Genomic DNA, 12,500 nt, shown 5'->3' with positions numbered 1-12,500 from the left:
TGATGACTTCGAAGTCTCGTTTTCAACGATACTGGTGTTCCTTCTATCATGACCGTTGGTCGCCATTTTGATTTCTTTGCTTGCTCGAACTCCAACAGGGGGAGGAGCTATTCCTTATATAGCGCGTCTTCGTGTTTAATCACAGAGTTTGAGTGACAATTCAAACGGGATTTCACAACGGTGGTCGTAACTAGAGCTGGTCACTTACGAGAGTGGTCGCAAGGAGAGCTTCGACTGTATAACAATAGACTGTAAATATAATTCGGCAGTGCACGGTAAACAACTACATCATTCTGGATGGCATCACTGAAACGTAAGCCTTCGACAAGTGGCCTCGCTAGCCTTGACGGCAGCTTTGCTGCTCAATCAACATGGCGGAAACTACATTTAGCTTGGAAACAGTCCCGGAAGGTCGTGAGATTCTTCTCAATGCAACCGTTCTGACGAGGTTCTTTATAGCAGACAGTTGTAACTCTTAACTTACATAAGAATTCTAGTTTGCGTAACAAAAAAAAGTTCTTGAAATGGCAATTCAGTATTGTCCGTATGAAACGACCATTTCATTTTCCGTGAAACGTGATCAAGACTTCCCTTTACCACCCTCATATAATGGTAGGAAATTTCTGTCGTGGAGTCACTTTGGTGGTCATTTAACACATTTCTGAAAGAGAAAAAAACACAAAATTTAAGTACCCTGGAAAACGGTATCAATCATTGCTAGCTTCAACATCCGTTCGATTTTGTTGAACACGATGCTGAAACCATTTGCATTTGCATTTGCGCCCTAATCGGTCTCTGAATGACTTATCTATGTCCGTATCCATAGTAACAACCGCGGCTGCAGCCTGGGACTGAATACCAAGCCTCTGGTAAGCTTTGCTGAACCCACAAATGTTGAAGTTCTGTTTAAAGAAAATTATTAATTCATAAATTGCTCTGAATTTACTATTATCTTTAATTTAGAAGGCTGTATGTATGTATGTATATGGATTATGGGAAATGGTCACATATATATTTTAAAAGACAACCCAAGTGTATGGACATAGGACTCGAACCTTTCACCTTAACCCGTCACCTAACCACATACAATTATTGAAGCCCGCCATATGGGCTTTTCAGCCACAATGTAAAAATAGTCATAAATAAATTACCTAAAATAGTAAGAAAGTCAACTTGGACACAAAAATATAATATAACAAATAAAGCTATAAATTTATATACAATTGGAATTAAAAAAAAAAGAGTCTTAAAGTTCCTTGAATAGTTTCATTAAATTATTTTTGATTTTTTTTAACGACGTAGCATGTCTAATGGATTTTGGAAGCTCGTTCCATGCTTTGGCTCCTCGAAAGCTGAAAGATCGTTGCCCTTTGGCAAGGCGACATTTGATCAAGTCCAAGTCAAAATTGGGGTCACCGAGTCCGTTTTTCAGATATGAGCAACTAAAGCCGAAAATAGGATGTTTTTGCAAGGCTTTCCTGTTACCATGATAACGTTACAACAATGACTGCATCTTGTTCAGCAATAATTGATGTTTCACATGGTACCACAACATTGCTGTTACGTAATAAAGTGTTGCTGTGTCAATCCTTCTAATAACAAGGTGTCTTGAAAGTGTTGAAACTGGTTTGAGCCACCTTAAACTGTACACGAAATGCACCTAGAGGGCAAATGGATGTTAAATAAGGCATACGAGTTGCGTGCGTTAACTCATGATTGAAGAATTTTCTAATCTGGCGGATTTTATACAACCCACAGAAAGCCTTGATACATCTCTTGGCAACGTGAACATGTAAGAGTCAAACCAGGAACCCAAATTACGTGATATTTACAGTCTCTTTTGTTCAATTTGCATGACATTTAAACCCTTGTTCATTCAATTTACATGATATTTACAGTCTCCCTTATTTGATTTACATGATAGTTACAGTCTCCCTTATTTGATATACAAGATATTTACAGTCTGCCTTGTTCGATTTGCGTGATATTTACAGTCTGCCTTATTCGATTTGCGTGATATTTACAGTCTCCCTTATTCGATTTACATGATATTTACAGTCTCCCTCATTCGATTTACATGATATTTAGAGTCTCCCTTATTCGATTTACATGGTATTTACAGGTGCGTTTATATCATTTACATGATATTTACAGCCTCCCTTATGCCATTTACATGATATTCACGGGATTCTTTATTCTATTTACATGATATTTAAAGGTTCGTGTATTGGATTTACATGGTCTTATGTCCTTGCGTTTAGAAATTTACATGATATTCTTAATAATTTACATGTTTCACCTGAAATATTTACATGTTTTTACAGGATTTCTCAAAACATGTAAATGGGTAAAAATCATGTAAATTTTCATTTACAGTATCCTTTTGAAGATTTACATGTTATTTACATCTTTTCTTACATACTATGGAAATTTTCAATTTTTCCAGTGGTACTGGTGGAGATGGAGGGCGTTTTCCACTTACAAAAAATGTCTGGAAATTTCTTTGGAAATTTCCATCGGGTAAAAAACGTGTTCCATTTAACTCAGGTCCGTTCGCCGCCCAGTGATTGCGATTTTACGCGCCAAAATTTTAAAATGTGGCCGTTAATAGCCTAGAAGTGGTAAGACCTTTCAAAAGTTGTAAATGAAACACACATTTTCATCGGAAAGTTTCCAACGGGAAAACAGGATTACCTTTTCAGAAGTTCCTTTTTCTTCCGAAAATTTTCCAGTGGAACGAACCAAAAACGTGTGTTTCATTTACATCCCAACCGGAATTTCCGGAATTTCTTGGTAAATGGAAAACGCCCGGAGTCGATAGATTTTTTTTAGTTTTATTATGTCTCTGAGATAGTAGGCGTGCTGTGATTGGCTAAGTTAGCGGTCCGTATTCTACAATTCCGGGCGGCCCGCTGTATGGCCTGCCAAGTTTGAACTTTCGATAAAACATTATGTAGCAAGTTTTTCATGTCGTTTCTGTTACATAAACTTGTAAAACTGTTTGAATCTTGCAAGCAACTATTTCAAACAGCTAAGAAGATTTAGGTTTTCGGATTTTGACACGGCAATATTTGTGGCGGTTGAACCTTCCGCTTGACTTCGACTAGTTTCCTTGCCCGCGCGCCGGATTAACCTCAGAGATCTAGATATAATAAATATCTTACTAACCTCGTTTTCTCGGTCCGTACTGGAAGTTACGGATCACGGTTTTTCCGTTGATTTATGGCCCAAGCGCGAAGCCTGCAGGAAATAAATCAAGGGGAAATAACTCGGTCCGTAACTTAATTACAGTACCGACCTCGAACTCGTTTAGTAAGAGGTATTTAAAGCTTATAGAAAATGTTGGAGAAGTCCTGAACAAGATGTTCACGGAGCCAACCACCCTAAAACCTGGGTATAATTTTATTTCTTTGTTAAGATGTATAAGAGACTATATCCTGAAAAATATGGGCACCTTCCGTTAGTCAGAACAAGCCGGTCAGACCATACCATACCATTTGTAAAGAGAATGAAGGGGTAGTTTCTAAAGAAACTGTGGTGCTGCGTCGGTGGGGAAGTAGTATACAAAAATTTGGCTTTATCAACGGAGTTGATAATGTAAATTGGCCACCGTATAGAGATTCTAAAAGCTGACGTTTCGAGCGTTAGCCCTTCGTCAGAGCGATTCGCTCAGCAGCTCGTCATACGTAGGAGGCTGATTCATTGTTGAACACTACTTTCAGGGCTCTCTGCTGTAATCTTTGAACTTTACGTTTGTCTGAGGCTCTGCAGAAGTGCCAGATAGTACTGTGGTAGGTCAGGCGAGGCAAGATGGCATCTCAGTTCGTAGAGAAGTAATTTAGCATGAGTAGGTGTAAGCTTTCTTAGACGTCTTAGAACTCCTATCTGTTGGCTGTTGTAGCCTTTTTACAAACGAAACTAATATTCTGACTAAAAGTAAGTTCAGAGTCCAGGAGTACACCGAACAATTTGATGGATTTCAATTGTTCTATGTTAATAGTCCATCTATATGCAGGTTTATACTATTATTTGCCTCAGTCCCAGAACCCAGTACTTAGCATGTATTGATATTTCTGAACATTCACTTGTAGCAGGTTTTCCTTGCACCATTTAGTAATAGTTTGCTACCTTCAATCAGCAGTTTACCTTCAACAATACTAGCAGACGCAGCCGAGGCAAAAATTTGATGATCTTCTGCATACATAGGAATTTCCTCCTCAGTTATATAAGTGAGGTCATTTTGAAATAAGTTCCACAAGAGGGGACCTAATGGACAACCACTTATTGTATTTTTCCACTGACTATTCACTGGACCCAACCTGACCCTGTTTTGTCTGAGACCCTTTTGACATCGAACGGTACACCCCAAGAGATAAGTAAATCTGTCGAGATATTTTTAGTAGCATTGTGTGACATTTAATAAGAAGAGTGATTTGCGTTATGTGATTTCAATGTAGACAATAGAACCAATTAATCAGTCAATATATCATCTCTGTCTAGGATTTAGGGTGTGTCGCACGTCAGAGATAAAAGAAAGTAAACTAAGAAATATTATCCACAACTACTTCTATCAGTAAATCGGGACGAGATCAATTATCAACTAGACCCTTCGTGAGGGTACACTGGGTTGCCTGTGGTACGTGCAGCGTTAAAGGCAAATTTTTTCAAGTTGGGGGGTCATTAAGACCATTTATTATATGGCTTGTGTTTGTAGCCGATATTACATGCGCTCTGATTGGCTAATTGTGACTGAATTGTAGGGCATTATTCTCCCGAAATGCCCACGGGCCGATTACCGGCTTGCAAAAACAAAGCAAAAGGTAATTAAAAAAACATATTTCCAACAGCGTATAACTTATTTACAGACAACTGAGACATTTTATAAAAGCGAAAGTTGAACGAAAAAATTTAAGAAAAATAACAGTAAAATATGTTTTCGAGGCAAAATTTGGTCATTTTAGTGTTGATTACGAATTTTTGGATGCAAAACTAAAATTTTCTGCAATTTATCTACTTTCTTGGACATAAATTCGACCGAAAACTGATGAGGCACGAATATTTTTAGATTTTTAGGAATAATCGGATTAGTGTTCAGTGCGTAATGTGATAATGCGATAAAAGTGTCAAATTTGCGACCCGTTACGAACGGCAACGGAAGCGATCGCATTACGAATAAATAACCTCTGTTTGCCAAAAACCACCCAAATAACCGATTTTTCGACGGAAAATTCATCCCAGAGGATAAAACTATTCATTGCACATGTAATAAAGGTAAATACGTTCGAGCGAAAGCGAAAACAAGCGAATATTTTGAGGGAAAACACAATTATGTGAGATCAAAGGAAAATCTGTTTAAGACACGCAATTGCATCGCTCCTAAAATAACTTTACCTTTTCAGCGATTTTAACGGTTGAAACTCCACCTAATCCACCTGGTCTAGTCTTTGAATTCACTATTATCGCTGCCCGACGAATCTTCAATGTTCTACATAACAGCACACCTGGTAAAAGACGGCTCGACGGGAGACAGATTGTTATCGAAGTCCATTACTTGTCGCTTTTAAGCTTGTTCAGGATCCAATTGACTTGCCATTATTGAACTTCATAAGGGTATATTTTGTTCAAAGATCCACTAAAACGCCATTCACGTTACATGACTTTCGACGCCATTGCCGGTTAAGTTAATCGTTCTACAGTGTCCACCAGAGAAATCTACGCATTTCCCACTACCCTCTCGATCCTAAGAAAATACACGCAGAAGGCTCTATGCAAAGACACCACATAGCAGGGGAGTGACAGGCAAGACTTTTACCGACACGGAAAATAATAAAACGGAGAAATCTACCCATTTTCCGTCTGGGATTGCCATACGGCAACCCAGTAATAAGAATAAAAAAAAAACAACGTGAAGTTTGCGAAGTACAACCTGGTATTCTTTGGCATTCGCAACACAGTGGCACCTCCAACGGGACGAAGGAAACCGTTTATTGGCCAGTAAACCGAAGTGAAGAAACTAAAAGCAGACATTGGAGGAAAACTTAAACTTCTTGTATTTACATCGGGTAAAACACATGACATACTAGCGTCGGGGAATGTGCTCGCAATCAACCGTCATCGCGAGGCGCTGACTACCATATTGAACCAAGTAGATGTTCTAAAGCTTCACGTTGTCGAAGAGAAGTTGAAAGCAGGCGATTCCGAAGAGGATATCACAAAGTGGAGCACAGAAATTGAAAACCAGGTCGCTGAAGTTGACCTTAAAGTAACTCATATAAATGAACACTTGGCTAGCCTTAAATCAGAAGATCTCAAAGGTCAAGGAACCGAGAAGGAGCTTAAAGCGAAGGAGCGCGAAGTTCAGCTTGAATTTGAACGCGCACAGCTTGAGCAGAAACTAGAATATGAGCGAAAAAATAGAAGAATCAAAGAAAGATCACGCAACGAAGTCAAGCGAAGATAAAGCCAGCCCTTCCAGCGAGGGAGCGCGCACTAAGCTTCCTAAGCTAGCTATTACAAAGTTCAATGGTTGCCGTACGAATTGGCTCCGTCTTTGGAACGTTTACGAAGCTTAAATCTGCGACAGCACTGATCACAAGCGAAACGAATGCACTGAAGTTTCTAATACAAGCGAAAGAAGAAAGATTTTCTTGAGAAAACGCCTCCACTTCAACTGTGCAAGAGATGATCATAGGGCGACGGAATGCAAGAGCAGGAACACGTGTTTGTTTTGCAAAAGAAAACACGACATCTGCATCTGTGACAGAGGAAACGTAGACATCTCGATGACAGCTACGCAAATGTGCGATGGTCCTGTGGTATACTCGGTGGTTGTTTTGGAAGTTGCAGGAATGAAATGTCGCGCCCTTCTAGATTCCGGCGCGGGAAGTTCGTACGCTTCTGTCGCACTAGTACTACTTGAGAGAATTGGTGCAATTCTGGGTTGCTCAAGATTGAAATGATGTTGGGCGCGAGCAGACGGGTGATGGACGTTTATCAGTTCATACGGAACTCAATCAAGGAAAACTTTGAGATGGAAGCAGAAGTCACTAAAGTAGAGAAACCCCATCTTATGATGGTAGACAACCCTCGCTACAAGAAGCTCGTAGAGAAACACCCTCATCTAAAGAGCGTGACCATGGTTGACAAAGACGAGAGACCCCGCCTACCTGTGCACATCATACTAGGAAAAAAAGAATGCCCCAGAATCAGCACCACCGAACCTCACCGTGTGGGCAGAGAATGGGATCCTGTAGCAAGTTTAAAGTTGGGCTGGACTATCACTTTGCCTGGTAGAGAAATCGATACCACCAGTATGCCCCTAACACAAACGTCGAGAGTTGACTATGAAGAACTTTGTAAGCTAGATGTTCTCGGGTTGGCGGACTCGCCTCCAGGAGATCAGGGTGTGGTCTACGATGAGTTAAGGAACAGCTGTGGAGGAGCGAAGAAGAGTGGTACCGAAGCGCTCTCCCGTGGAAAGGAAACCATTCTCCCTTGCCAAACAACAAGGTCGAAAGCCTACGCAGACTCGCTAACCTCGTCCGGAAACTCAAGAAGAATGGGTCCATCGATGATTACAATGCTGTGATCCAGGAGCAGTGGGATAAGCTGGGAGATTTCCTAAGCGTCATCGTGCCGATTGAGGACGCCGACAAAACCAAGAAGGGAATTTTGGCTAAAATAGCGAGGATTTACGATCCACTTGGAGTGGCGTCTCCCCTCACACTATGTGGAAAGCTGCTATATCGTGACGCCTGCAAACTTAGAATAAGTTGGGATGAACAATTGCCTTCTGACCTAGCCGCCAAGTGGGCCAAATGGGAATCAAAATCACCGGAAAGAATTACATTCATGAGGGCTCTGGTTCAGTATCGGGAACCAATCAGCAGCATATCCTAACAAATCTTTGGAGATGCAAGTGAAGTGTGCGTGGCAGCAGCAGCGTTCACTGTCGTGTCGCAACCATAAGGTGTCACACAAGGCATTGTGGCAGCTAAAGCTCGATTGGCCAAACAATGCCTTACCATACCACGCCTAATATGGCCACTAACGTGAAAGAAGGCCTGGAAGGACTTCCGGTCGACCAAGTTTACTGTTGGTCAGACAGTACAGTTGTGCTTCACTGGATAAGAAGAGAAAGAGAATACAAGCAGTTTGTGCACAACCGGGCGCGCAAAATCCGAGATAAGAATTGGATAACGTGGAGATATGTGCCTACCAAAGAGAATACAGCAGACCTTGGGAGTCGTGGAGGGCCTGTAGCACAAGATGACGTTCTCTGGTGGCATGGCCCGAAATGACTCTCACACCCAAGCGCTTGGCCAGTCGACATAACCACAACCGCCACTGCTGAAATACTAGCTGAAGCAAAGACGGTACCAGAGATATTCAAGCTCGCTACCCACCAAGAGGTGGATTGATTTGATGTAATTCTTAACAAGTACGGCCTCTGGCGCGTGTTGCGCATCGGCTGGGTCACGAGATTTGTCCATAACACAAGGCGCCCACGTCGTGAAAGGAAAACAGGGCCACTAACCACCGAAGAACTAAGTATCCAAAGAAGATTCTGGGAGAAAAGAGCGCAGCAGGAGGGCGTGAAATCGAAGAATTATGAAAACGACCGCTCGCAGCTTAACTTACAGCTAAACGACCAGCAACTCCTTGAATGCCGGGGAAGGATACAGGGCGTCTTCCCAGTGTATCTTCCAGATACAACAGTCTACAAAGAGAGGTTCGTGGAAGAAGCTCATGAATCTACCCTACACGGAGGGACGCAAGTGACAATGGCGAAAGTACGAGAACGGCACTGGGTCCCGCGCCTAAGGCGACTAGCGAATCGTATCGGGAAAAAAATGCCCAGGATGCAAACGATTTCAGGCCGCCACCCTTGCTGTACCGCCTCCTGGACCACTACCGCGTGATCGAACCGAAGGGCACAATCAAGTTTAAAGCCACTGAAAAACGCGAAGGAAAAGCCTACCTTATTCTGTATGCCTGCAGTCTGACGAGAGCACTGTACCTCGACCTGGCGAGAAGCTTGCAGACCAGTGAATTCCTTCTAAGCCTAAAAGGATTAATAGCAAGGCGTGGCAGACCAAGTACGATCTATTCAGACAACGGCAGTTCTTTCATTGGAGCCGCATCATGGATTAAGCAAGTGCAGAACGACGAGAAGCTAAACGATTTCCTTGCACGTCACCAAATCACATGGAAGTTCAACCTAAGCAGAGCCCACTGGTGGGGAGGCCAGTTCCAGCGCATGATAGGGCTGGCGAAAACAGCATTGAGAAAAACTATCGGCAACGCCTATCTAACCTTTGATGAGCTTAAAAAAGTCTGTCTAGATGTAGAAATAGCCTTGAATGGTCGCCCACAGTCCTATGTTGAAGACGGCGCACAATTACCAGTCTTGACAGCAAATTCCATGCTCTTCATCCAACCAAATATTCTATCTGAGAGGGAAGTGCACTATGAAGAGAACCCACAACTCAGACGGCGAGAGAGGTACCTGAAAAAATACAAAGATGCCATATGGCACCGCTGGACGAAAGAGTACCTTCGTGGGCTGCGAGAACGTCACACCGTAACACATAGAGACTCCCCTTGTCGAGTTGAAAAGGGAGATGTGTGCCTTATTAAACAACAAAAAAGAAATAAGTGGAAGCTTGGAATAGCGAAAGAGCTAATTGCGGGACGTGACGGGGTCGTGAGAGCTGCGAACCTTTGAGCAGGGAAGAGCCACCTGGAGAGAGCAGTGCAGCATTTATATCCACTGCAGCTGTCCTGTGACAAGTCTCGAGAAGCGCCGAAACCTCCACTGAATCCTGAAGCCCTTGCCTTCAGACCAATGCGAGATGCCGCAGTCGCAGCCAAACTACGAATCCAAAATATTGCTGAACGTGACCAAAACGATTAAGAAACATTGTTCATGTGAACGCCGAATTTAGATTTTTTTCAAGAGAGGAACATTGATGATTTGAACACTGATTTCAGTCTACTAAGTTTCAATCGAAAGAAATTTAAGAACTTTACTCGAATTGTATTTGCTCCCGTGACGGAAGCAAATAGGGGAGTGTGTCGAGATATTTTTAGTTGCATTATGTGACCTTTAGTAAGAAGAGTGATTTGCGTTATGTGATCTTTTTTGGTGATTTCAATGTAGACAATAGAACCAATTAATCAGTCAATATATCATCGCTGTCTAGGATTTAGGGTGTGTCGCACGTCAGAGATAAAAGAAAATCAACTAGGAAATATTAAAATCGGGACGAGATCAGTTATCAATAAGAATAAAAAACCGTGAAGTTTGCGAAGTACAGCCTGGTATTCTTTGGCATTCGCAACAAATCAGCAGGAGACAAAGAAACGCAAAACAATAGCAAATTTCAAAAAGAATTAATCAAAGTATGTAAACATATTAGATATCAGTTTTGCTAGATAGATCTTTCTCTTCCCTGCAGTTATATAAACAATGTCGTTGCGGAGGAGGCGATTACATTTCTTATTATGGAGCATGTGGGGTGTGACTACAGGACAGCTACAGGCCTCGCCTTAGGAACTCGAACACCTATAGATACTCTGTACCATTATGAATGGCAAGAGCTTCTAAATCTGCAAAAAGCGTTTCCATCGATGACAACATCAATCACGCGACGTCAGGGTTCAAAGAATTATATGCCGATCACCAGACGTCATTTTCTTTCGTGACGTCCCTTGGCCTTGCGACGGCGATGTGAACGACATGCTGAATTGAATTACCGAACCACCCGAATTCTCGTTCTTGGCTGCCAGCTCACCGATCCTAAAAAAAACCCTTAAAATGCTATTAAAAACATGCGAGAAAAAAGAGCACGATCAAAGGCCAAAGAAGTGAACCTATGAGCTGAGCGCGTGGAGAACCGCCCTTGAGATCGGAAGCCGGATTTCACTTTAGCCTAGACGACTTAGGGCCGTCAACAACTTGTCAATAATGAAAGCTCTCGTAGGACCACCCAAACCTTTCAACTTGTGCCCATATCCACTGGACGACAGATGCGATTTAATGGACAGAATAAAATGGAATAGCAAACCCCCGGAATAGATGGAAAATTTGTACCCCCCTCCACAAAAGCCGAAACGCGCCATTTTTTCATCCTCGATTGGGAGGGGGAGGGGAGAGGGGGTACAAATTTTCCATCTATTCTGTCCAAGATTGTAGCTTCCGAGCGTGAATATAAAAAACAAAAAGAGCGAACACAGGAGTGGTTAGCGGTAAAGCAGGAGAAACAGAATGATAAAATTATCGATAAAAATCATTGAAAACATGGCAAAGGGTAAACGACAGAGTGGACCAATGGTTTCTTGGACCATTGGAGAGTAGGACTATTTTCAGCCTATGCTCGCTGGTAAAACCCGATGACAGGGCGGAATATAACAGGACCATATGCTTAGAGGCAACTCGGCGACAAGAGGTGCGCGGGCACTGGTGTTGGCAGGACGTCCGCAAACTCCGCATCGGGCGAAATTTGAAAACATGAAATGAAGTAAATGAAGTCGGCACCCGGAATATGCCTTGCGCGAAATAAAATACTGTATTTAAGCGAATTTAAAACCAAATCACGCAATAAAATTATGACTAATTGATGTTTTGATGTCTGCATATTCGGTTAATGATATCAACACGGGCAGCGTTATCAGTGTAGAATGCCACACACCTATTGGCCATTTAAGGCCCCCAGATGTGTAGCGCTATAACGATCGGAGACAGGTTTAAAATTGTGATCTTTAAGGATTTCCATGAAGTCGGTCCACGCGCCGCAAAACCAATGCTTACCAAAGATAGCACCGTATCCCTTGGATCCGGCTGCATCTGTGTACAACTGGAGAGCGGACGATGTTTCCCATTTTTCACGCAGAAAAAAAGGCTCTACCATTGAACTCCCCCAAAAATTCAAGACGGCAATGTCGTGTTTGACCTCCTTAGTAAGGCGAACTTGATCGTGCGATCGTTTTGCCCCTTTGATAAGATCTATCATACGGCGGAGAAAATCGCGGCCTGGTGATCGCGTAGAAACCCCATAATTGACCGCGACCTTAAGCTTGTTCAAGCTAAGTTGCGACTTTAGATTAAAACACGAGGTGTTGGAGTAACCATATGTGTAGCCATGACTCTCTTAAGAAAGAAGAATTAAAAATAAAAAGAGGCTTCCCTGAATTTGTTTTTTTAACTAAACGTCAAAAGGTTGGCAGTACAAGTCTCTTATACAGCGCTAAACACGTTCGATCTCCTGATTGGCCAGGGAAACACTGCCTCCACACTGCTGATAAGAAACGGGAAATTGCTCGAAATAAAATGACATTATGATTTATTCTTCTCATCATAATGTTTGTTTTAAAAATATTCATCTGGAAGATCCCTTAACATCTTTTGAAGCACTTTACCAACTTCTTCAAACCAAATATTGACCAACCTTCGTGAGGAACATGCATAAAACATATACATGGAGTCGAAAATAAAAAAA

The 12,500-nt window shown here is 42.1% G+C and overlaps 1 protein-coding gene across 1 annotated transcript; it reads left to right on the top strand.

Moving 5' to 3' along the window:
- Positions 1-8,039: 8,039 nt before the first annotated feature.
- Positions 8,040-9,727, top strand: LOC138016185 (uncharacterized). The gene is made up of 2 exons (XM_068863357.1): positions 8,040-8,281; positions 8,878-9,727. Exons 1-2 carry the CDS (start codon positions 8,040-8,042, stop codon positions 9,725-9,727), a joined length of 1,092 nt encoding a protein of 363 aa, XP_068719458.1.
- Positions 9,728-12,500: the final 2,773 nt, after the last annotated feature.

The sequence above is a fragment of the Montipora capricornis genome, chromosome 1, assembly GCF_036669925.1.
Source record: "Montipora capricornis isolate CH-2021 chromosome 1, ASM3666992v2, whole genome shotgun sequence".
NCBI lineage: Eukaryota > Metazoa > Cnidaria > Anthozoa > Scleractinia > Acroporidae > Montipora > Montipora capricornis.
The sequence above is the reverse complement of the archived record's forward strand: the minus strand, read 5'-3'. Positions and strand labels throughout refer to the sequence as shown.

Coding starts and splice junctions, on each gene's coding strand:
- LOC138016185 (XM_068863357.1), top strand. CDS start 8,040: ATGGCCACTAACGTGAAAGAAGGCCTGGAAGGACTTCCGGTCGACCAA. Junction 8,282..8,877: donor GCACAAGATGACGTTCTCTG/GTGGCATGGCCC, acceptor AAACGATTTCAG/GCCGCCACCCTTGCTGTACC.